Source organism: Oryzias latipes, chromosome 10 (genome assembly GCF_053564925.1).
Source record: "Oryzias latipes strain Hd-rR chromosome 10, Olatipes_Hd-rR_3.1".
Lineage (NCBI taxonomy): Eukaryota > Metazoa > Chordata > Actinopteri > Beloniformes > Adrianichthyidae > Oryzias > Oryzias latipes.
This window is the reverse complement of record NC_136246.1, coordinates 19,274,903-19,296,527: the sequence shown is the minus strand read 5'-3', so window position 1 is coordinate 19,296,527 and position 21,625 is coordinate 19,274,903. Positions and strand designations below refer to the sequence as shown.

The following is a 21,625-nucleotide window of genomic DNA, read 5'->3' as shown; positions in this document are numbered from 1 at the left end:
TTGCATGCAATGACCGTCATCGTCCACCAGAACGGAGTCAACGATCAGTCATCCTGTCCAAGCACGACTCTGTCCAGACATGGTTACCGTTACCCAGTCCTTGCCTGAGACAGACTTCTATTTCCAGTGGCTTGACGTAGCTTTTGAAATCAGGAAAGAAAGAAATGAAATCAGGAAAGATGTCAAACTTTCTTCTTTACTATCACAACTTTAAAATAAACAAAATCAGATGATTTTTCTCTGACAAAATAACTGATCACTAGAACTGAGGTCTTGGAAAAGCAGTAATTCACGATCAAAATAGAGAGAGCTTTCAGGCAGACATTAAAAAAAGGGAGGCTGTTAACAGGTTACACTACAAATGTTTCCCTGTCTTAAATTGATTTTTTTTTCATGTCTTTAGAAACCAGAAGCTGAACTGAAAATCATGAGTAATCTATCTGAATTGCTTCCTTTTTGTTCTTTTAAATGTTAAAGTCAAATCGGAACCAACTTTTAAAGACCCAGTTTGATGGAAATGGCATTTAAGGTGTTTTCCACGTGTTCTTTTGGCATCCATCCATCCATCATCCGTCCACATGATGGATGGATGCCGGGGAAGTGGGCGGGCTTGCTCTGCGCCAACAGTCCCGCCCACGACACAGAGGCAGATTTCTTATGAACTCCTTCCGCTCTGCAGAAATTATGTCTTAGAAAACAGCACAGGTTTTTTGATTGTTGCTTAAATTGCAATTGTGGTCTATAAATGTTTGACAAACTCCTAAATTCTTTAAAAATATGTAAAAAAAGACATATGTCTAAAAGACGTAAAGCAGAACCAGGATTAGGTTGATAAAAGGCAAAATCCACAAACAGAAGGAAGAAGAAATGAAAGACAAATTAGAAAACAAAAGAGAAAGTTCAAACAAAATATCAAAAAAGATGAAAAGGGGATCTGAATTAAACTGAAGATAATTACTGTATGGAAGTTCTGCTGAAGAACAATCACAGAGCACAAATGAAGACAACACTATTCAGACATCCCTAGCTCATGGGATGGTGTGATAATGAGGTTGTGAATGACCTAACAAGCTGTTTACCTTGTTGAGGTGGTCTGATTTAAAATGCTACATAGTCAGCTTCTTTATAACTCACTCCATCATCCTGATTTGTTTTTCCTTATGAACTTAAAAGTATAAAAATCTTTCAGCAAAAAAGGTGTGCTACAGAACAGGAGCCTCTGCAATGCTGCACGTACCAGAAAGGTTCTGCTTTCAAATCACAGGAATCTCACATTATAGGTCTTCTTCTCTTATGACACTGATCACAGAGGGGATTATTGTCCTTTCAAATTAAATTGTTAAAAGTAAAAAGATTGTAGAGATATGTTGTTAGAATTGATCTACATGGGTAATTTAGGAGAAATTGTTTTGCATTTAATTTAAGTAGTCTTGATATTTTGCTTTTTATTTTAACTTCTTTCACCAAAGATGTATTGAACATGAAAATACTGTATGTTTGTACAGTTAAATCAAAAATACAAATAATAATAAAAACTTTAGAAACTGTCTGATATTTCAGTTTATTAATGTTTAACAGTCTATAAATTGCACGGCCAAAATGCTGTTTTCTCTGTTATTTCACTTTTTTTGTGATTGTGAAAAAAACAAAGCTTTACACCATCACCGCATGAGTCAAAGTAACAGTGCAGTGTTCATTAAATATGTAAAGATTTCTTAAGCTGATGCAATTGTACATCAACAGGGTATTCATTTGTTATAAGCAAGATCCAACATCCCCTTAACCGCTGTTTATTATGCAGAAAATTTAGACTGTCTGTGCAAGTTTCTTAAATGTTAAACATTAAGGTAGCTGGTGTTAGAGGAGAAGATGCAGAAGACAGGGATAGATGGAGGAAGCTGATTTGCTGTGGCGAAAGCCCAAAGGAAGGGAAGAAGAAAATACTGTACATACAATGAAAAACTCTATAATAGAAGGATATATGAGATGGAATGTGATTTAAACCCTATGAATCTAAAGAGGCTACAGAGCAGCCTTTCTCCTCTCAGAACAAACAACATTCAGCTTTTTAAGTGAACTTCTGGCAGTTTTTGCAAACAACGCAGTACCAGTCTAGTGGACTGACCCTTATAGTTCAAGTAAAACATAAAACCGCATCACCAAACAAAATACTCTCCGGTACTGAGCACACTTGTTACCCTGAAAAACAGACGTTCCTAAGAACAATCTGGCAAAATCTTAAAACATAACCGTGATCACAATCCTATGCAAAAGCAGAGAGAAGTGGTTGTTTATCCAATGTTCTCAACAAGTTTTAAATATTTTTAAACCTTAACAAAAATGCCTAAAACAATTCTATGCATTAGATAACACAACCAAAAACAGATTAAAGAGTAAACTTGACCTATGACTCTGTTTCAATGAAACTCCTTGTCTCTCTGTTCAGTGTTTTAGCATTCTGGAGGGCATCGCCATGGAGTGTGCAGCAGTAGGTAAAAACAATCTGATCAGTTATTACCAAATCTGTATTTTTACATGCCACTTAGCATACAAAGGCCTCTGTTGTCCTTCTTTTAACTAACAAGTAGTACAATGGAGTGAGGCCACTTCAACACAACACCTACAGCAATGAGCAGGTTCTGAAGTCTGAGACAGCTCTTATGCAGAAACTCTAGGCTGTTTCAGGTTTTAAATAAACATATGGAGCCATATGTGACTTCTCACCAACTTTTGAATTTCAGGTTGATTTGCAGTTTGGTTTTTGTTACTGTTTATTCTTTTGTTTTTTGTTTTTTAGTTTTTAACAAAATAATATATTGGCTTAACAATTGAGTGTTGGCATTGAGTTTAAGTTTATGGTATAAAGTATATTTATAGTATAAAGTATATTTGAGTATAAGTATAAATATAAAAAGTATACTGTGGTGTACTGTACTAACTGAATACTTCTTTCGACTAAATTGGAACATTTCAACTTTACATTATATAGATAGTATATAAAAAGTATAATTCAAGCATACTGCCTCACTTTTATGTATATTTGCAAAACAGAAGAGGATTTGGGTCATGGAACAATGAGAAATTCTGACTTTAATCTCAGAATTCCCATTCCCTTTTTTGTTTTCCTAGTTATAGGAATTTAATTGTTTCAAGATAAGATAAGATAAGATAAGATAAGATAAGATAAGATAAGATAAGATAAGATAAGATAAGATAAGATAAGATAAGATAAGATAAGATAAGATAAGATAAGATAAGATAAGATAAGATAAGATAAGATAAGATATTCTTTATTGATACCACGTTGGGGAAGTTCAATTGCTACAGCAGTTCAGTGCAAAAAAAAAAGAGAAAGAAAAAAGAAGAACAACAGCAATGTGCAAAAGAATGAAGGGTGTTCAAAATGTGCAAAAATACAAATACAAAATGTGCAAAAAAATACAAAAAGTAATAATTATGTACACTATTACGACATTACGTATGTTAGGCGTGATGATAAAATTAAATAAATAAAGTAAAAAGACAGAATATACAGATGGACTATGGATGCATTATAACCGAACCGGTTTGTACATGCATATTTAAACTGTGGCATTGTACAATCCAACAGCTGTTGGAATGAATGACCTGCGGAACCGTTCCTTCCTGCATGGGGGGTGTAACAGTCTGCAACTGAAGGAGCTGTTCAGCGCCTCCACTGTCTGATGTGGTGTGTGAGAGGTGTTGACCATGATGGATGTTAGCTTGGCCAACATCCTCCTTTCACCCACTTCCTCCACAAAGTCCAGTGGACAGCCCAGGACAGAACTGGCCCTCCTGACCAGCTTGTTGAGTCTCTTTCTGTCCCGGTTTGTGCTGCCTGTTCCCCAAGTTATTTAAAGTATGGCTTATTTTAAAACTGGTGATGACAATATTATTTAAAACCGTTCAAAATGTTCGTGGGTCAAGTCAATTATACTATAAGGAATTAACAGTCCAAATCTTGAAATGAATTTTGTAGACCCTTTCTTTTTCTGTTGTGTATTCATTTGACCACGGGATGGCGCTGTCAGGACCAGTCTATTGCTCTTTCTGGCCAGTCTGCTCCTCGTTTATCCATCAGATCTGAAACAACATATGTGATAAAGATTCGTTATTTTTTAAAGACTTTTAAATGTCATCACCAGATTTAAAAGAAGCCATACTCTAAATAACTCCAAACAAGAACCCCTTTCGGACCGTGAAAACGTTCTGGCAATGTTGGTTTGCAGGAATATCAAGTATTTTATTTTATTTTATTTTATTTTTATTTTATTTACTTTTTTATGCGTGTTTGTCATGGCTATCGCCATTTGTTCTGTGGTAGTACAGAAAACAATTTACCGGCCGTACAAAGGGGGACACGACAGAATAACAGAGAGAAATGCAAAGTTTTGAACGTGAAGCATGAAGCAAAGTTCAATTAACTCGTTCAGTAGACATAGACACGGGACCAAAAACACTTTTTTGGCACAAACGGAATCTCATACATTTATTAAAATAAAAATATATATTATGTTCTAATATTTAATAATATTGTCGGATCCTTACTTAACTACAGCTCCCAGAATGCTTTGGGGCACTAAGCGGATATACAATTGTGAGGTCAGAGTTCAATGTGGGGGTTTCAATTTTCCAAACTCCTGTCGCCATGTGGCCATGGTTTACACGCGTTATTCTTTATCGTTGTAGAATTTTTTAGTGTTTGTGGATCTTCTGGTTGTCTGTTTGAAACAAATAAATAAAAAATGGACGCGAGTTCATCAAAGCACGAACTGACGCAGCTGATCTACCAACACCTGAAGGAGCATGGCTTCAGTTCAGCAGCAGATGAGCTTCGGAGGCACAGCCCACAGGTCAACCCTCTGCACACACACACACACACACACACACCTGACATCCAGAGGCTTTCTGACACTTTGTGATCGATAGTTCCGCAGACTTGATACTTTCATTTTCCCTCCTGAATGTTCATTCTGTCAAGCTAAGAGAGCTGCTTAGTAGCAGTAAACTATTATTTGTAGTCAAGGAAAGCACTTAAACATTTAAACTAATGTAAAATCAAACCTCGATTTTTGTAATATCAAGTTTTATTAAAGTGAAAAAAAATTAAAGCTCTAAAAACTAATCAGAGTGCATTAATGTGTAATTCTACTGTGCATGCTATCTTATAATGCATGATAGTCTCCTGCTAATAATGTCTCAAAAGTGATCCAACAATAACATGCTAATAAACTGTTATTAATTAATCAATAATAGAACACTAAGATAATTGTTATTCGTTTATTTATTTACCTAGGAAACTGCATTTTTCTGAAATCATTTGTCATTTTTAGCTCTCCTGTTTTGTAATAATTAAAAGACTAGTTTTTTTTTTTAATAAATCACTATAAACAAAATTTCTGTTAAAAAGATGAAAATGGAAAAGCTATGTCAGAGATCTTTAGTCAAGAAAAGTAAAGAATATAATAAAAAATATTTTTTTATGAAAGCTGTCTGCCATTTGAATCACATTTCCCATGCAAAGAAAATCTAAATAAGAAAAATGTTGTAATAGAAAAGGGAGTGTTGACATTTTTAAGTTTCCAATATTTTACAGCAATCGGATGTTTTTATCTTTGCATATAATAAAGCATATGTTTAGGTATTTTATATGGAGTTATTCAAAAAGAATGAATTGATTTCATGATTTAAATACTTTATTATAGACAAATAATACAAAAGCCATTTCATTTTTCTTTTCTTATAATGTTGTTGCCACCTGCAACACAGACAACATCAATGCAATAAGAGAATTTCCTCCATGCATCATCCCAAACTAAGTCATGGTGATGTTTCACATAGACATAGATCAGTTACATCTACTTGTGTTAAGCATCATTAAACCAAAGTCTGTATTGTTTATTGACGAAAAAACATTGCATTTTTATTTTTCAGGAGGGCACAGAAACGTCTGTGTCCTTACTGGATATCTACAAAGCATGGCGTAGGTGAGCAACAAGTTGTCCATTTCTTGAGTTAGGGGAATAATTTACCTGGACAAATACAAACTGCTATTTTCACTCCTGTTAGAAACTCCAAAAGGAAGCAAAACTCAGTTAAAGGCTCCACTTCAGGGAAGAAAAAAGAAGCTCCAGCTGCAGGTTTGTGCTTTTTACAATCATTTAGAGTTTAGACACTTAAAGCAGAGTCTGAATTACTGATGTGTTATACTAAAATAATTCTAGTACCAAAGTTGTGTAAAAATATCCATGTCTAAACTTGGAAAATAACATTTAATCTTTGTGAAAATGTTCAAGCTCACAGTGTTACAATTTGTGGACATATATTATTATCTTGATTTGTCCAGACAAATCCACGTCACCAAGAAAGACGACTGGCAGTCCAGCAAAAAAGGTGAGTTTTGATGATCTTGTTTATTTTTTTAGTTCTGCTTTGAGTTTGTCATTTTCCTCCGCTTTGTTCTTTATCCTTTCTTTAAAAGACTGTTAAAGCAAAACAGAAGAAAAATGAAGGAAAAGCTTCCAAAGATGGCAGCATCTCAAAGAAATCAAAGTCTGGCTCAGCGGTTCAGGGTTCAGACTCTGACAGCAGTCTGGATGTAGAGAAGTGGAAAAAGATGGTCCTGCAGATGACAGGTCAGTGTTTTTATGTACATCAAGTATTTGTCAGTCACCAATTCTGCATGTCGTCCCAGTTTAAAAGATGAGTTTGGTTTGTAAAGTTCATGGTAGATGCACTTCAGCTGTGAGAGACAAAAAAAGAATCCAGAAAATCACATTGCTTGGTTTTGAAAGCCTTTATTTGCACAATGCTGCAGAAATTAAGCATTTCTTCACAGGTGTCTTTTTCTTTAAGAAGCTCTTTTATCCTCACAGCCTTGAAAAGTCAGACTGTAACAAAACTGTTTTCTGGGAGGTCCCCTTGCTGGAACAACACACGTCCAGGTCTGTCTAAATTTTGGTGAGACCATCTGTTTGATCCAGAAGAGGATTGGTAGAATGTGGTCAGAGGAAACCAAAATGGAATTCTTGGGCATAACTGCCAAAAATATCCCCAAAACACCAGAGCCACTGGGAACCATGAAGGGGAACTATCATGCTTTGTGACTGTTATTCTGCAAAGGGGACAAAAGGACTGTTCTGTATTAAAAAAGGATGAATGGGACCATGTATGGTGGGATTTTGGGCAAAAACCTCCTTCCATCAGTGAGGATGATGCTTGATCTTCCAGCATTGATTGATTTTCAATCACAAAATTTAAAACAACTAAGTAAAAATAATAAACAGAAAGCAATTAAGTGCTCAATACAGGAATGGGTGAAGGACAATCTTATTAATTCCCACTCCCAATCTAATTGTATTTGATGCTCACAGTTTTTACACATTAAACATAGAATCACTATTCAGATAAACACAAAAGAATTAAATAAAAGAAAATACTAAGAAATCCTCAACGTAACAAGACAACTTCACAAATCATGATTGGATTCTTTTTTTACATTCTGTCTCTCGCAATTAAAGTATGTCTATTACAGACCTCTACCCTCTTTTTAAGTGAGACAATTTGCAAAATATGTGATTGACAGATACTTTCTAGCTCCACTGCATTCACTAAAAGATTTAGATATGTATATATTACACAATAAGATGGAACATTTATTCTGTGAGCTGCTTTACTTTAGAAACTTGTGTTTTCGCATAAGGAAACTCTTCCACTTTCAGACCTTTGTGCCACTAAAATAAAGTTTTTTTGTTTGTTTTTCTGCAGAGGCCGATTTGGCCAAGATGGAGCTCATCGACGCTCTGGACTCCTCCAAACCCAAGAAAAAGAGAATCAGAAAGCCCAGAGCAAAGCCTGTGGCAAAAACCCACACTCCCAGTGAGCAGAATCCTGATCTGGACACAAAGGAAGAAACCACCACACCAGTGAAAAAAAGCACACCAAGGAGGAGAAAATCTGCAGTTCTGTCCTCCTCTGAAACACTGAACAGCCATGCTGTGGAGGACACAACTGTTGCTCTCTCACCATCCAAACAAGCTGAAGACGAAGTGAACAGGCCAGCAGAAACAGCAGCAGAGCCCAGGAAAAAGAAAAGAGAACGATCGAGTGAAAGCAAGTTAAAAAAGAAAACCCATGAGATGGATGGAGAAGAACAGAAGAGCGATGGAAAGGAGAGTGTAGCCACAGAAGAAAAGAAGGACCATAAATCTGTGGAGGAGAATAAAGAAGTTCAAGTAACAAACATAGAATCTGAAGATGATCTCATGGGAAATAAAGGAGCCAAAGAAAATGTTTTAGAGTCTATTTTGAAAGAAAAGAAAGACAAAAAGAGGAAAAAAGGAAGAAATGATGAGGAAGAACCATTAGCTCATGGAGAGGAAGAAAAAATTGTTAAAAAGAAGAAAAAGAAGAAGAGAGTTGAAAATGAGGGAGATTCGGAACACCCCACTGAGAAAACAAAAGAAAGTGCTGAGAAGGGCTTAGAAAATGAAAACATAGTAGACGAAAAGTCTGAGAGTGTTGAAAACAAGAATGTAAAGAAGAAAAAGAAATTAGTCGACGCAGAGATCAGTTCTGATCATCCGAATTTAGAAAACACAGAAAAAAATGATCAAAGCCAAAAAGTAAAGAAGAAAAAGAAAAGATTAATCAATACTGAGATCAGTTCAGATGATCCAGTTACTGAAAATGTGGAGCAAAATCTTGAAGAACATGCTGGAAATTTGGAAGTGAAGAAGAAGAAGAAAAAAAACAAGACTGTTGAAAAAGAGGAAAATCCAGAACATGTGGCTGAAGAAAAGAAGACAAAGAAGAAAAAACGAGAAGCTCAGGTTCATGAGAACTCTGAGATTTCTGAGGAAACGATCAAGAAACCAAAAAAGGTTAAAAAACACACCGAGACGTCTGAGCAAGCAAATGAAGACGACCAAACAACAAATGAGACCAAAGGGAGAGCTAAGACCTCAGAAGAAACAGAACCATCTGCTCCCAGCCTGGAGACGAGTGCTCAGAAAAAGAAGAAAAGTGAGTTCAAGCCCTTTCACTGTCGTGATTATAAATATGTCCCCTTTTAATTGATATTTTGTTGTTATTCCTCCAGAGAAAAACAAAGAGAAAGCAGAGGACGTCCAAGATGCTTCAACAACAGAAGCTACGCCAATATCCGTCAGCAGCCACAAAAAGGTACAGAAACGCAGCCATGCACTCAAACTGAGCTCACTCTGGTTCTGTCACAGCTGAAAGCATTAATAAATAAACAAGTCAACAAAATATGGTTCAATATTAAGAGTTAACTCAATGTTTATTTTCTTTGACAGAAAAGAAAATTATGGAGCGGTGAAGATGAGGTCCCTATCACTGAGCAACCATGATGCCATTCAGTTTCTGTCCTTTTTTAACCAAGTTTTGATCCTGTAAATACAATTGAACACTTTTATTTTAAAATCTTCTGTTTTTTTGCATGTTTTAAATTGTACATTTTTTGTCAGATGCTTTTTATGGTACTTGTGATTTTAGTGGATGGACAGCATGAACATCTGCTGGTATTTATGAGGTTATTTTCCCTCTTGCTTCAGTCTGATGCTCAGACTGGAGTCTTTACCACTGAAACAGCTCTTTGTAAAGGTTTTTAGAGTTATTAAATGAATGTTTTTGTCTGCTTTCCATGAAAATCTAAATGTTTTTTACATTTACAGAAATGAAAATAGATTTTTTTAAAGATTTTCTATTTTTAATACATTTTTAGCAACACTTTGATGGAATATATTGCTTTGTTTATCAACAAGTATTGCCCCTCTTCTTTTTCAAACCTGCATTCTATGAAACCTGTGATTGTATTACTTTAGCAGGGTGCTTCCATATAAGGAAGTTTAATAGATCATTTTCCAAGAGAACAACCCAAAATAATAAATAAAATGTCATTGAAAAGATGCTGTTTGCCAGATAATTTACACAAGAGACATGTTAGTACTGTATCCACAAAAAAGTAAAAACAAGCAACTTATTTGCAGATTTTGCAATTTAAAATACACACAAATAAAATGAATGTTTTGAATTAAAGCTAAACTGCTCAGAACAGGACCCTATATGTTGCTATATTAATTTATGATAAATCAAGTCAGAGGAGGAAACTACATACAGGAGCAGAACATATGTATACAGGCAACCAGGGATTTGTTGGGATAGAAAGTTGCATTAAAATCGATTTAACAGTTAATTTTTTTAAAGCAGGTTTTTAATAAAGATATGTTTTTATAATTAGTTTTTGCTTCATACATTTCTACACATTCAGCTTTAAAATGAGCCTTCCAACTATTCATCTCTTTTAGGGTCACAGGGCTGCCAGAGGTTGGGTGAAGGCAGGGTACACCCTGGACTGGGTGAACTAAACTTGTTTTAGTTTTTATGCATGAACCATGTGTAATTAAAGTAATATAAAATGCTCAAAAAATGGGACACAGAAGAGGCATTGAGCAGGATTGTTTATCTTACCATTTGGATGCAGTTTATGCATTATCTACTTTTAATAATGGTACGAAAAAGTATGTAAAAAAACGAGACATTCTTAATGCATGGAACTATGCTAAAGTTAACAAATTCCTAGAATTGTAATTTTTTTTTTTTACACGATTTCTATTTGAAAGTAAATTGAATTCAAATGTAAACAAAAGTTGCCCTCCCATGTCAAATGAGCTGTTTTGTGTTTGGCCGCTAGATGGTGCTGCAACTGTGGTGGAAGATAAAGTTACAACAGCGAAGAAGAGTTTAACCGTTTGAAATGTATTGGTAAACAAGCTAGCTTCAGTTCATCGTTATTGAAGTAACTTAGATGTAATATTTCGTTGTCTTTTTAATATTATCTTTGAAACAATGTGGAGACTAAACAAAATTCACCATAAATCAAGATGGCATCAAAATAACATAGATGAGCTGAGGCTAAGGAGGCGAGAACAGGAACGAGGTTTGTTTCGAATACATACATCTTTCTGTTTCATAATGTTTTGTTGAAAAAAACGGTTCTTTTCATAAATGTCCTGTGTGCAATTTGGAACTATTAAATTGGCGTTGTTATGTGTGTACGCATTTTGTTTTTGGAAAAGCTTCACTCGCTTTTCAAGTTTGTTAAAAATTAATTTGTTAACATTACAACACGAATTTTTGTAAATAAATGTTAGTTGTGAGCTGGTCTTACATCATTAAAACTTTGATGACTGCTCCTTGCTGTAGCTCTGAGACAAGCCCGCAGAGACAGACAGCTGGTGAGCAAGAGACTCCTGCTGTATGAAGAGGAAGAGCAGACTGGGGTCACTATGGAAACAGCATCCGGAGAGCAGGTGAGAGACACGTGTTGTAAAAATGTTGTTGTATCGTCGTGCTAAAGGTTTTCGCCTTTACTAGGATGTGGTCAGTCTGTTGCTCAAACTTCAGCGAGGAGGAACAGAGAAGGAGATTCACCTGAAAGCTTTGAGTAAAGTTCTGCGGGAGTCATCTGCTCAACTTTCCTTTATCAAGTATGAAAAGTTTTTTTAAATCCCTGTCAGCTATTGATATGAGTCAAAAGCATATGTATCTGTGTGTTCAAACCGTGTTTCTTTGCCCATTCAGACAGGAGAACAGCATGCACCTGCTTGTTGGTCTCCTCACCGGCTCGGATGCTCAGTGCCGTCTGTTAGCAGTCCGCTGTCTGCATGAGCTGTCTTATTCTCCCAACACCAGCGTGGCATCAGCCTGCATGCCAGCTACTCCTTATTTACTCACCTTCTTGTCTGGCCCAACCACCAAATTCACAGTAAGTGCATGTAGAATTATACCAGCTAACCATCTCTGCAACCACTGAACCTTCTCTGTGCACAGGAGACGTGTCTCTACACTCTTGGGAATTTATGTCCAGTCAGCGAGGCTGTAAAAGAAAAACTTCTTGCACAGGGAATAATCCCTGCTCTTGCCAGCTGCATGGAGGTATGCTTTCAATGTTTGCGTCTGGTAATGATCGCAGTTCAAATTGTGTAGATTTTGCTAAAACTATTTTGAAAAGAGTTTGAATATGAATTGCTCTCTGTTGGGGTTTACTTTCTAGAATCAAAGATACAATCTTGCAGTGGTGGAAGCGGTTGGTTTTACTCTCTCTCAGCTTCTTCAAGCCACAGGTGCAATCCAAAAAATAATCTCGTAAGTGCTTTTGGGATTCATCTGTTCATCTTTTCATTACTGTGCCCTTTGAATAGTTAATTGTTAACTTCTGTGCCTGCAGGATGGTTATGTGCTCCAGTTTACCCACATATTTGGTCTCCTTCCTGACTCCTGACTCTGAGTTTGGCCTTGGTGCTGCCATTGAGTGTGCATGGTGTTTGCACTACCTGGTGTGCAGGTGAGAGTTGCGGGTCATCGTTGAAGCCTTGAACATCATTAGCTCGGCTACACTCATAAGAAGAGAGGATCTGTCATTTTTCTGCTTTTCCCAGCTCTGAGGATCACCAAGAGCTGCTGGCTCGTGGAGCCTTGCTGCACTGCAGTTCTGAGTTAGTGTCACTAAGTGGAGCTGTGACTCAAGGACACAAAGAAGATGGAATGGAGCTGGTAAAAAAAAAACATGTTTCAAATTTTTGTAACCTTTTAGATTCATTGCATTTTTTAATTATTTTTTGTTCTGTTTTTATTTAGTTTTAATTTGTATTTTATGTTTAAAATGTGTCCCAGTCTTTTAAACGCTTATTTCTGTAATTTTGTAAGTTGTGGCATCATCGATTTTTTTTTTTTTATTATTATTATTTATTTCATATATTTTAAATGCTCCTCAAAAGAAGAAGCTATTCTTTTAACATAAAAAAACAATAATCACTAAATTCTTAAAAAATCAGACAACGTGATTTTCTGGATGTTTTTTCTCATGTTGTCTCTCGTTGTTGATGAACATTAAAGGCCTTCCCTTATCTTTTTAAGTGGGAGAACTTGAACAATTGGTGGCTGACTAAATACTTTTTTACCCCACCTGAATGCATTTATAGAAATACTTGTTGCACATTTTGCTAAAACACGTTTGAACAAAGTCCTTAATTTAAGGGGTTAACATAACATAATCTCTTGAAGTTGCTTGTTTTGCTGTAGTTTGTAGTTGATGAGTATAAATGCAAAGTACTGTTACATTTTAGATTGAAGGGAATTTACTGTTCTTGGATCTTTATGCTTTATTCTGAATAAAAACTACTCTACATCAGGGATGTATGATATGTATAATCTACCCTATAGGTGACATGTCTTTGTTCTTATGCTGTGTTGTCTATAGCTTGTCTGCCCTCTGTTGAGGATTGTTGGAAACCTCCTGCCCTCCTGCCTTGTGGAAGATCTGGACAAAAACACGGTTTTTACTCTGCTGGTGGATGCCCTGTGTGTATTTCTTCAGGCATATCTGAGCTCCTCGCCATCTTTGGCCAGAGAGACGGCCTGGGTCCTCAACAACCTCACAGGTCTGTCATGTTTGTTCTCACACAGCTTTGCAGAAGCTGGGATGGAGACTAAAAAAACATCAATAGGAGTCATTTCACTGTAGAGACAGAAGTAGCCACTGTACAGTGAAGAGATTTTAGTAAAACAATTACAATTATCGTTTTTTTTAAGCAATCAATATATTTTACTTGAAATTTTTTAGATTGCAGAATCCTAAAGCAACAGCAAGAATATTTATCTACAAGAAAAGTATTGAAAACAACAAAATTACATTGTGGATCTTCACTGCAATGTTTTTATGTTTGTATTATTTGGTTATTTTTTGTGAGATTTTTTTGCATCATTTCTTTTCTTAAGCAAAAAGCTACATTTGTAGGGGTTAGGGAGACAATCTTTAGTTTGAAGATTTAAATCACATTAAATTAGAAAAAAAGCAAATGGATTGATCTTAAAAATTTCTTGACCCCCCATCTGATAATTGTCGTCTTATTATTAAACTGATATTACATGAAAATGTTAAAAAAATTGATTTGTCATTGCAGTCCCTTAGACTTTGAAGTCAATTCTCAAAATTGGAAGAAAAAAAATGGCATTGTGAAATATTAAAAAAAAAATTCCAGTTTTTTTCCCCCCTGAAATTCCTTTTTATGTTTATTTTTTTATTCCTGCATAATGATGTAATGTGTCTTCTTGTCTCCCTCCTTTCCTTTCGTGTTCAGCTCATTCCACTGAATGTTGCTCAGCTGTCGTGACTCTCAACTTGGTCTCCCCACTGATTCAGCTTTTACCTGTTTCTCATGGCATTAACACAATGGTACGTGGAAAGCAAAGCGCAACTTCACTGTTTCTTCTTCTTTCAGTCTTTGCATTCCCTTTCATTAAGTGTACTTTACCGTTTTTGTGTTTTTGCTCCTTTTTGTGGATCATCCTTAGGTCCTCAGAATTTTAGCAAATATAGTCTCCAAAAAAAAGGAGCTGTGCGTCCAGCTGGTGCAGCTCGGGCTGCTGTCTGCCCTCTGTTCAACTCTTAAAATGGCTGATCAAGAGATGGTGACTCTGAGTCTGGAAGTCTTGTACATGCTGCTGCTCACTAGTCCTCAGGTAAGAACACAAATGAGTACCGGTACTTCTAGCTTTTTTTTAACTAGCTTTTTTTTAACTAGAAAAAGGCCACGGGTAAAGTGTCATGAGCACAAAAATATTTTGTTTTTTCAGGTAAAAGAGGAGTTTTTGAGGGAAGGTGGGGCTTCCATCCTGGAGATTATTCAGTACAACGATGAAGGAGAAATAAGACAAAAAGCTTCATACCTCGTGGACCAGCTCCTTCTAACCCAGCAGCAACACACAATATAAATAAATGCAAATCTTTTTGTCTTAAAATGTATTAAAGAAACAAAACCGGTTTAAATTTTGTCTTTTTATATTTTGCAAACTGAATCATGTTGTTGTTTTTTTGTAATCGTGGTAAGGTTTTTATAATAATAAAACTATGAATCGTTTTAAAATCAAAGAGAAGCATAATATGAAAGTATTTTTACCAAAGATGAATGTCTGTGCAGTCAGTTTCTTTTGCCAGTGTATTTATTATAATCAAGGTGTTTCCAACAGCGCAGTTGTTTGGATTTGTATTCACATGATGGGATTGCATTTTAATAAAATGAAATTACATTGAACTTTTATCTTTTTGTCAGATTAGTGCCGTTACCTTGGCAACTTCCAAACACAAATTCACCTATCAAGACATCAGATGAAGGGGTGGGATTTATCTCTCCCTTGCTAAACAGTTCCATGGCAGTGTACTTAACATTATTGCATTCCAGTGTATTTGGGGCTGTATGTAGGTAATGTTGTTACTTATTTCCCTTGAAGTAAAGCACAATGGTAGCAACAGTTGTTTTTTTGTTTTTTTTTTCAATTCTCTTGTTCGTTTTTTTTGAGTTGCAGCCTTTAACGTACAGTCGGTACCACCATGTTTCACACTTGGTTAAATTGCTTCAGATGCAAATAGTTGTCATTGTTATATTTGGAAATTTGTTTAAATTTATCCTCAATCCTGTATTTTTAAGTGATTAAATAAAGATTTAAAGTACTTAATGTAGAAATGTCCACTCTAGGTTTATGGTACCTATAATACTGTAAAGTTTTAAATAACCCAAGTTGGGTTGTTTTTAACCCAACTCAGGGCTAAAAAGAAAATGAACTAACTTTCTGCTGTGTTATTTTAACTGAGGAAGAAAATATAAAATGAAACCACTATAACCCCAAAAGAAAATGTGTATTGCTCCAAAGTAACCACAAAATATATCCCAACATGAAAAACCCAAGAATTGTGTTGAAGAAATAACCCAGTTGTTTTAAGTGTGCGTTCTTAAATGTTTTTAGAAATCATCTGCATTAGGTGCGTTCTTTTGTACCCCTGTGGTCATGAAAGGGTTTTAAACAAATGAAATCAGTTTATTGGATGGGTGAGTCTAGTTTTTTATGCTTCTATGATTATTCTTAATTATTATGTAGGTTTACGGAATTCATTTAATATTTGTTGGTGTTTTAGTGTAATTTTTTATGATTTTTTTAATGATGTGCAAAGGAAATGGTTTGTAGTCAGAAGACGTCATATCCAAAGACTCACGTGATGTAACTATCTTGTTAAATCTCCAGTGTATAGTAATTTGTGGTTACTTTTTTGATACCATTACTGGTGATTCAAAAATAAGTGTAAAATAAAAAAATTCCTATGGCGGGGTTTATTTTGCTTCATAAAGAATAACTGGTCCCATTTTACTAGTCTTTGGTACGACTCAGCCTGGATTTGAGCTCATAAACTTCCAGTCATAGGGCAGACACTCCGCCACTAGGCCACTGAACTGAAACCTGTTAATTTATGAGGTAAATATGTGTGCTGGGCATATCAGCAGTGGTATATTGTGTGTAACTGCTGCACAGAGGATAAAAAACACTTTTCATGTTATGTAAGACTGAGCAGAAACAAGTAACTCATCTAACCACATGCTGCTGGCTCATTCCCATTCCCAAAATGTGCCAAAACAAGGTCAATGAGGGAGGCAGAAGAAGAAAACGTGTTATACAAAGTAATTCTTATAAACGCTGATGGTTTGGAAGGTTTTCACCCTTAACGTGTTACTTGACCATATTACAGAAAGAAAAACCCACAAAACTCTTAAGCAGTCTCTTTAAGGTCATCTAGGTTTTCTTCACATTATCATTCTGCTGATTTCTTATTACAGTTGTTGGTGGACTATCAGAGAGAAAACGACCTAAATGAAAAGAAAAACAGAAAATTTTCAGAAATGCTTCTCATGAGTTTTTATTTTTATTTTGTTCTGTTGTTTTTTTTTTCATTTTCAATAGACAGGGCTGCCCAATCCTGGTCCTTGAAATCTACCACCCTGCCTGTTTTCCAGTTGTCTCTGGGCTCCTTGTTGCTGATTTGTTGACTGAGGTGTCTCCTGATTCTGACTGGCTGAACAATCCCAGGTAATCAGCAACAAGAGTGCAAGTAGAGCTGGAAAACCGGCAGGGTGGTAGAGCTTGAGGACCAGGATCGGTTTGTAGGAAGAGTATTTATTTCAAATGTGAATACTTTTAATCTTCCACTATAGGGATTTGACTGAGCCGGATTGGAACATCGTAATATGGTTGTTTTATGTGATGTTTTAATATATTATATATAAATATGCACCCTATAGCTGCCTTGTTATTTGGACAGATTCTCACTTGTTCCCACTAAAGTAATTTAGTTCTGGGGTTGTGACAAAGAAAACCTACATGATTGTCAAATGTTTTAGTCTTTTTATTTTATTTAAAGTCATTTCATCAAGTAGAGAAACAGTAGCTTGGTGGAAGTCTCCTCGGTGTTGGTCATGCAGGAAAGAAGGACATCATGTAGAGGAATGATGTTTGGCCCTGTGGGCTTTTATTTTTCTGGTTTTTCTTTTGAATAAGTGTTCCCTGGGTTTAATACACGTAGCTGGCAGAGTAGAGAGACTGCATGGACGCCTGGTCAGCTGAACCTGAGGGCTTGTACTCTCCTTTGGAAGCCAGGCTATTGATCTGATGGGAGTAAAGGAGAGGGGGCAAAGTCAGATATGAGCGTTAATCATCAGCCAGGGTGCATGCACCACATCAGTGCAAGACCCCAGCCAAAAGCTTTCCAGAATCAATCATTTACCAGACCGGATAAAGTTGGCTAATGCATGATAAGAATTATTTAGGAGCCAGTTTTGTGCAACGATCATCATCGTGAACACATAGGTGTGAATGGATTGGTGTGCTCTGAGTGATAAGTATTTGTCCTTTAGGAGACTTGCCTTGGCCCGATTGCAGAAAGCTTCGCGGGCAGCGTTCCTGTTGGCGGCTTTTCCCCCCCAGGCTGCAAGAGCAGAGGCCTGGAGCGCACGGCCGTAGGAGAAGGTCACCTTCCACGGGCGATGGAGAGGCACCTGGTTCATGGCGTTCAGGTTAACAGAGGCCTCCTCCTCACTCTGGCCTCCAGACAGGAAGCAGATACCTGAAAAGATATTTCAAAACAAAAGTGTGAACTTTGTTAACTCCTCTGCACCGTTTCACAAACACTTATTAAAGTAAAATGCCTCGTTAGGGACTCACCGGGGACTGAGGCGGGAACGGTGCGCCTAAGAGCAGTCACTGTAGCCATGGCAACCTCTTGGGGGGTGTATTTCTTAGTGCAGGAGTGTCCAGCAGTGACCATGTTGGGCTTCAGCAGAGTGCCCTCCAGGTACACATGGTGGTCTGAAAGAGCCTTGTAGGTGGCAGCCAGCACCTTCAAAGCAACATAAAGAGCTAAGAAGCTGTGCTTTGTTTTGCATGAGGAGAAAACAATTATTTTAAACAAACCTTTTCCGTCACATACTGGCACCTCTGCAGGTCGTGGTCACCATCAGGCAGGATCTCTGGCTCCACGATGGGCACCAGACCGTTCTGGTGGAGACGCATCCAGGCATATTATGTAATGATGACATTCGAACCATCACAGAAGAGAGAAGAGTCATACACACCTGTTGGCAGATACTGGCATATCTGGCGAGGACATTGGCGTTTTCTGCAATGGCGAGAGCTGACGGGCAGCCATCAGAGATCTTCAGCACACACCTCCACTTAGCAAAGTCGCAGCCGTCTTTCTTGTACTGGGCACATCGCTCCGACAGGCCATCAAGACCTGAAGAGGATGGTAGTACTTTAATCCTGGAAGATTTTTCCTGGAACACGTTGTTGGGTTTTTTCTGACAAATATCTTCATTTTACCTTGTGTGGTTGTCTCTCCATTAGTTCCATTCAGTCCAGCTGTGCCTTTGTCCACCTACATCCAAAATAAAAGCATAAATCCCTGACGTGTTAGACTGTTTCTACTTTTAAGACCAAAAATGTTTGCAGGTAAAGCGAACGTCTCCTCACCTTGATACCAACAACAATGCCTTTCTCCTTGATGACCTGGGGGAAAAGCTTGCCGTTGTCTGCCTTCTGGTAGAGGGTTTCGTGGAAGAAAATGACCCCCCCAATGTTGTTAGCAATCGACTGATCGCTGGAGAAAAGGATGTCACGGAAGCAACGGCGGTTCTCCTCTGTGTTCTCCACGTTGATCTTTTGCAGGCGTTTGGCCATGGTACCTGCACAGAGGAGCAGAGTTTGGGTTACACGCACACATTCACTGCTGCAAGTGTCTGTAACGCAGTAATAACTGAGGCTGACCTGTTGATTCATCTGCAGCCAGTATTCCCTTTCCTGGAGCAACAATTCTCTGAGCAATGTCAGAGAGCTCCTTCTTCTGCTCTGGAGATAGGGATGGATACTGATGGGTCATCCTGGGGAGGCAAAAAAAAGGGCAAAGGTTATTAATAGAATGAGAAGTGGAAAAATGCAGACTTATAATGGACTTGCAGGGAGATATATGCGTTTGCTATCAAAGAACAAAAAACTGTGCAACATCCTGCTTCTCTTGTTCAGCCACTGCAGACAAATATTTGGCATGCAGGGTTGAACTTTGGCCTGGAAAACAGATCACGTCTTTTATGTGCAACACAAGTTCATAGTTCACGTGAAGTCAACTGCTAGAGCATTGCAACTCACTGTCAAACCTTTTTTTTTAGTTTCAGGCAGTAGAATACTAAACTAGTTTAGAAGGTGCACAAACCCAGGCAGGAGGAAAGCTAAAAAAGACATAAAACATCCTTCTTTTTTTGGAATAGATCTGTTTTTTTGCACAAAGCGTAAAGAAACCGGATTACCTAAAGATACAGATAACTGAAAACCCATCTTTGCACACTTTTAAGGGGGGAAAAACAAACTAAAAAACTTTTGCAGGTTTCTTTGCAGAAAACATATGAACACATAGTACAAACTTGATCACACGCCTTACTTGAGACTTGTTTTTTTCAACGAGGACACGTGAAGTGGCACGCGGAGCAGCACAGCCTCCCGACTGGAATGAAGAAGAAGGCAGAGGCTCGGCAAAACGCCGCCTTTATAGCGCCTGCTCGGGACAGAGGGGGAGGTGTCCGTGTGGTGGCAGGGATGGGTGTCGAAACGCAGAGGCTGTTTGTCTGATCAGACAGATTTCACGCTGTGGGATCAATGTTCTTTTACGTCATTATCAGCGACTGTAGTCAAAAGCAAGAAACGGAACAGCGCGTGTGTCAGTATGTGTGCGCGCGCGCGCCAAAGACCAAGGTCCTGCTGTAGCCACGCCCCCTCACCCTGCTTCTCACTCTGAGCTCATATGATGAAATCCGAACAAAGAAGGCATCTAATGTTGCAATACAGGTTATCATTTCTTCGTGTCCTGGAGAAACTGTAAACTAAACAGTCCTGAACATGACAATAACAAAAAGTTCCCTTATAATAATAATTTGTGGCACAGAAGAGCACTTTGTGCACACATAGTAGTCTTTTAGGTGCACAAATAGCATTTCATGTGCACAAACCAGCATTTTGTGCACGCAAAATAATGCTTTGTGGGAAATTTAGCATTTTGTTTGCACATATGAGTATTTTGTGTGCACAAAATGCATTTCAATAACTATTTTTTAACACATATTAGGCCTTTGTGCAAACAAAATGCATTTAAAACACACAAATAGCATTTCACACGCACAAACTAGCATTTTGTGCACGCAAATTAATATTTTGTGGGGAATTGAGCATTTTGTGTGCACAAATGAGCACGTTGTGCACAAATTAGTCATTTGTTTGTGCAAAAAATGTACTTTTTTAAGCACACAAATAGGCATTTGTATGGAATATATTAGCATTTCGTGCACACAAATTACTTTTTAAGTGCATAAATTAGCATGCTGTGCGCGCAAACTCGTGTTTCATGGTCTAAATGAAAATTTTGTGTGCACAAATTTGTATTTTGTGTGGACAAATTTGTATTTTGTGGGCACACATTAGCATTTCGTTAGCATTTTGTTTGCTCATTTTAGCACAATTTAGTGGCCACTAAATGTTAATTTTGTAAACACAAAACACATATTCATGGCCACAAATTCTTTATTTAAGGAAACAATTTATAAATTCTTTCTGAATTTCCTGGGCCGCATCGTTAACAACACTGCCAGTTGCAACAAACCAGCAACCTTTAAAAGCATGTGTTTTATTTCACTGTGCAAATCAGCCATACACCATGTTTATCCTTGTGTTTATCCTTGTGTTTTCTGTCATCAAAACCTGCATCCGTTTTGCTCACTTTTGTGCAATTCAGTTGTGTCATGTGTGACCAGATTGCTCCAAATTGAAGTTTTCCAAAACTGCCTTTCTACGACAACTGATTTCGACAAAAAGATCTTTGAGCTTACATGTCGGGTTGCATCTGCAACACGAAAATAATGGCCTGCTAGTTTTTACACAACTTGGACTCTGCTCCCTGTGCAATGTTCCTTTAACACTACAGATAAGCAGAGGTTAGTTTTAATGAGTTCAAGAGCTTTTCATTTAAAAAAAATACTTTTTTTGCACAAGCGTAGAGGCAAGAGATTTTGTCACCCAATCAGTTCTACCCAGTAACTTAGTGAGAGTACATTTAATAAAGATTTATTAGTAACATCCTTATGGTAGTAGTTGAGTGAATACATGTTTATGTTTCATTTCTGATGGAAAACTACCAGCTAAAACCCCAAATCTTTTG

General features: G+C 37.2%; 3 protein-coding genes across 4 annotated transcripts; 2 read left to right on the top strand and 1 right to left on the bottom strand.

The window, feature by feature from the left end:
* Positions 1 to 4,604: 4,604 nt before the first annotated feature.
* On the top strand, positions 4,605 to 9,950 carry LOC101174754 (uncharacterized). Its single transcript, XM_011480225.4, has 8 exons — positions 4,605 to 4,874; positions 5,956 to 6,008; positions 6,091 to 6,161; positions 6,368 to 6,414; positions 6,503 to 6,656; positions 7,789 to 9,045; positions 9,122 to 9,204; positions 9,339 to 9,950. The coding sequence occupies exons 1-8, from the start codon at positions 4,767 to 4,769 to the stop codon at positions 9,390 to 9,392; spliced, it is 1,827 nt and encodes a 608-aa protein (XP_011478527.1). The 5' UTR covers positions 4,605 to 4,766; the 3' UTR covers positions 9,393 to 9,950.
* A 756-nt stretch (positions 9,951 to 10,706) lies between these two features.
* On the top strand, positions 10,707 to 15,137 carry tmco6 (transmembrane and coiled-coil domains 6). The gene is made up of 12 exons (XM_004073305.5): positions 10,707 to 10,981; positions 11,248 to 11,354; positions 11,419 to 11,531; positions 11,626 to 11,809; positions 11,875 to 11,979; positions 12,098 to 12,189; positions 12,272 to 12,388; positions 12,483 to 12,597; positions 13,304 to 13,484; positions 14,184 to 14,278; positions 14,398 to 14,565; positions 14,680 to 15,137. The coding sequence occupies exons 1-12, from the start codon at positions 10,891 to 10,893 to the stop codon at positions 14,815 to 14,817; spliced, it is 1,506 nt and encodes a 501-aa protein (XP_004073353.1). The 5' UTR covers positions 10,707 to 10,890; the 3' UTR covers positions 14,818 to 15,137.
* A 2,117-nt stretch (positions 15,138 to 17,254) lies between these two features.
* Positions 17,255 to 20,179, bottom strand: aldob (aldolase b, fructose-bisphosphate). Of its 2 annotated transcripts, none has more exons than XM_011480222.3 (9): positions 19,859 to 20,179; positions 19,192 to 19,304; positions 18,898 to 19,109; positions 18,748 to 18,802; positions 18,501 to 18,661; positions 18,340 to 18,423; positions 18,091 to 18,265; positions 17,793 to 17,992; positions 17,255 to 17,535 (listed from the first exon to the last, which is right to left on the bottom strand). In XM_011480222.3, the coding sequence occupies exons 2-9, from the start codon at positions 19,301 to 19,303 to the stop codon at positions 17,440 to 17,442; spliced, it is 1,095 nt and encodes a 364-aa protein (XP_011478524.1). In that variant the 5' UTR covers position 19,304; positions 19,859 to 20,179; the 3' UTR covers positions 17,255 to 17,439. The 2 variants fall into 2 exon arrangements, with proteins under 2 accessions (XP_011478524.1, XP_078810345.1); XM_078954219.1 differs by lacking the exon at positions 19,859 to 20,179 and adding an exon at positions 19,434 to 19,483.
* Between the last annotated feature and the right edge of the window lie 1,446 nt (positions 20,180 to 21,625).

Excerpts from the sequence above, each read along its gene's own strand:
- LOC101174754 (XM_011480225.4), top strand. The coding sequence starts at position 4,767 with ATGGACGCGAGTTCATCAAAGCACGAACTGACGCAGCTGATCTACCAA. Across the intron at positions 6,009-6,090 it reads ATCTACAAAGCATGGCGTAG|AAACTCCAAAAGGAAGCAAA; the intron begins GTGAGCAACAAG and ends CACTCCTGTTAG. Across the intron at positions 9,046-9,121 it reads TGCTCAGAAAAAGAAGAAAA|AGAAAAACAAAGAGAAAGCA; the intron begins GTGAGTTCAAGC and ends TTATTCCTCCAG.
- tmco6 (XM_004073305.5), top strand. The coding sequence starts at position 10,891 with ATGTGGAGACTAAACAAAATTCACCATAAATCAAGATGGCATCAAAAT. Across the intron at positions 11,355-11,418 it reads AAACAGCATCCGGAGAGCAG|GATGTGGTCAGTCTGTTGCT; the intron begins GTGAGAGACACG and ends CGCCTTTACTAG. Across the intron at positions 12,190-12,271 it reads GCAATCCAAAAAATAATCTC|GATGGTTATGTGCTCCAGTT; the intron begins GTAAGTGCTTTT and ends CTGTGCCTGCAG.
- aldob (XM_011480222.3), bottom strand. The coding sequence starts at position 19,303 with ATGACCCATCAGTATCCATCCCTATCTCCAGAGCAGAAGAAGGAGCTC. Across the intron at positions 18,266-18,339 it reads GCCAGTATGTGACGGAAAAG|GTGCTGGCTGCCACCTACAA; the intron begins GTTTGTTTAAAA and ends GTTGCTTTGAAG. Across the intron at positions 17,993-18,090 it reads CGTTCCCGCCTCAGTCCCCG|GTATCTGCTTCCTGTCTGGA; the intron begins GTGAGTCCCTAA and ends ATATCTTTTCAG.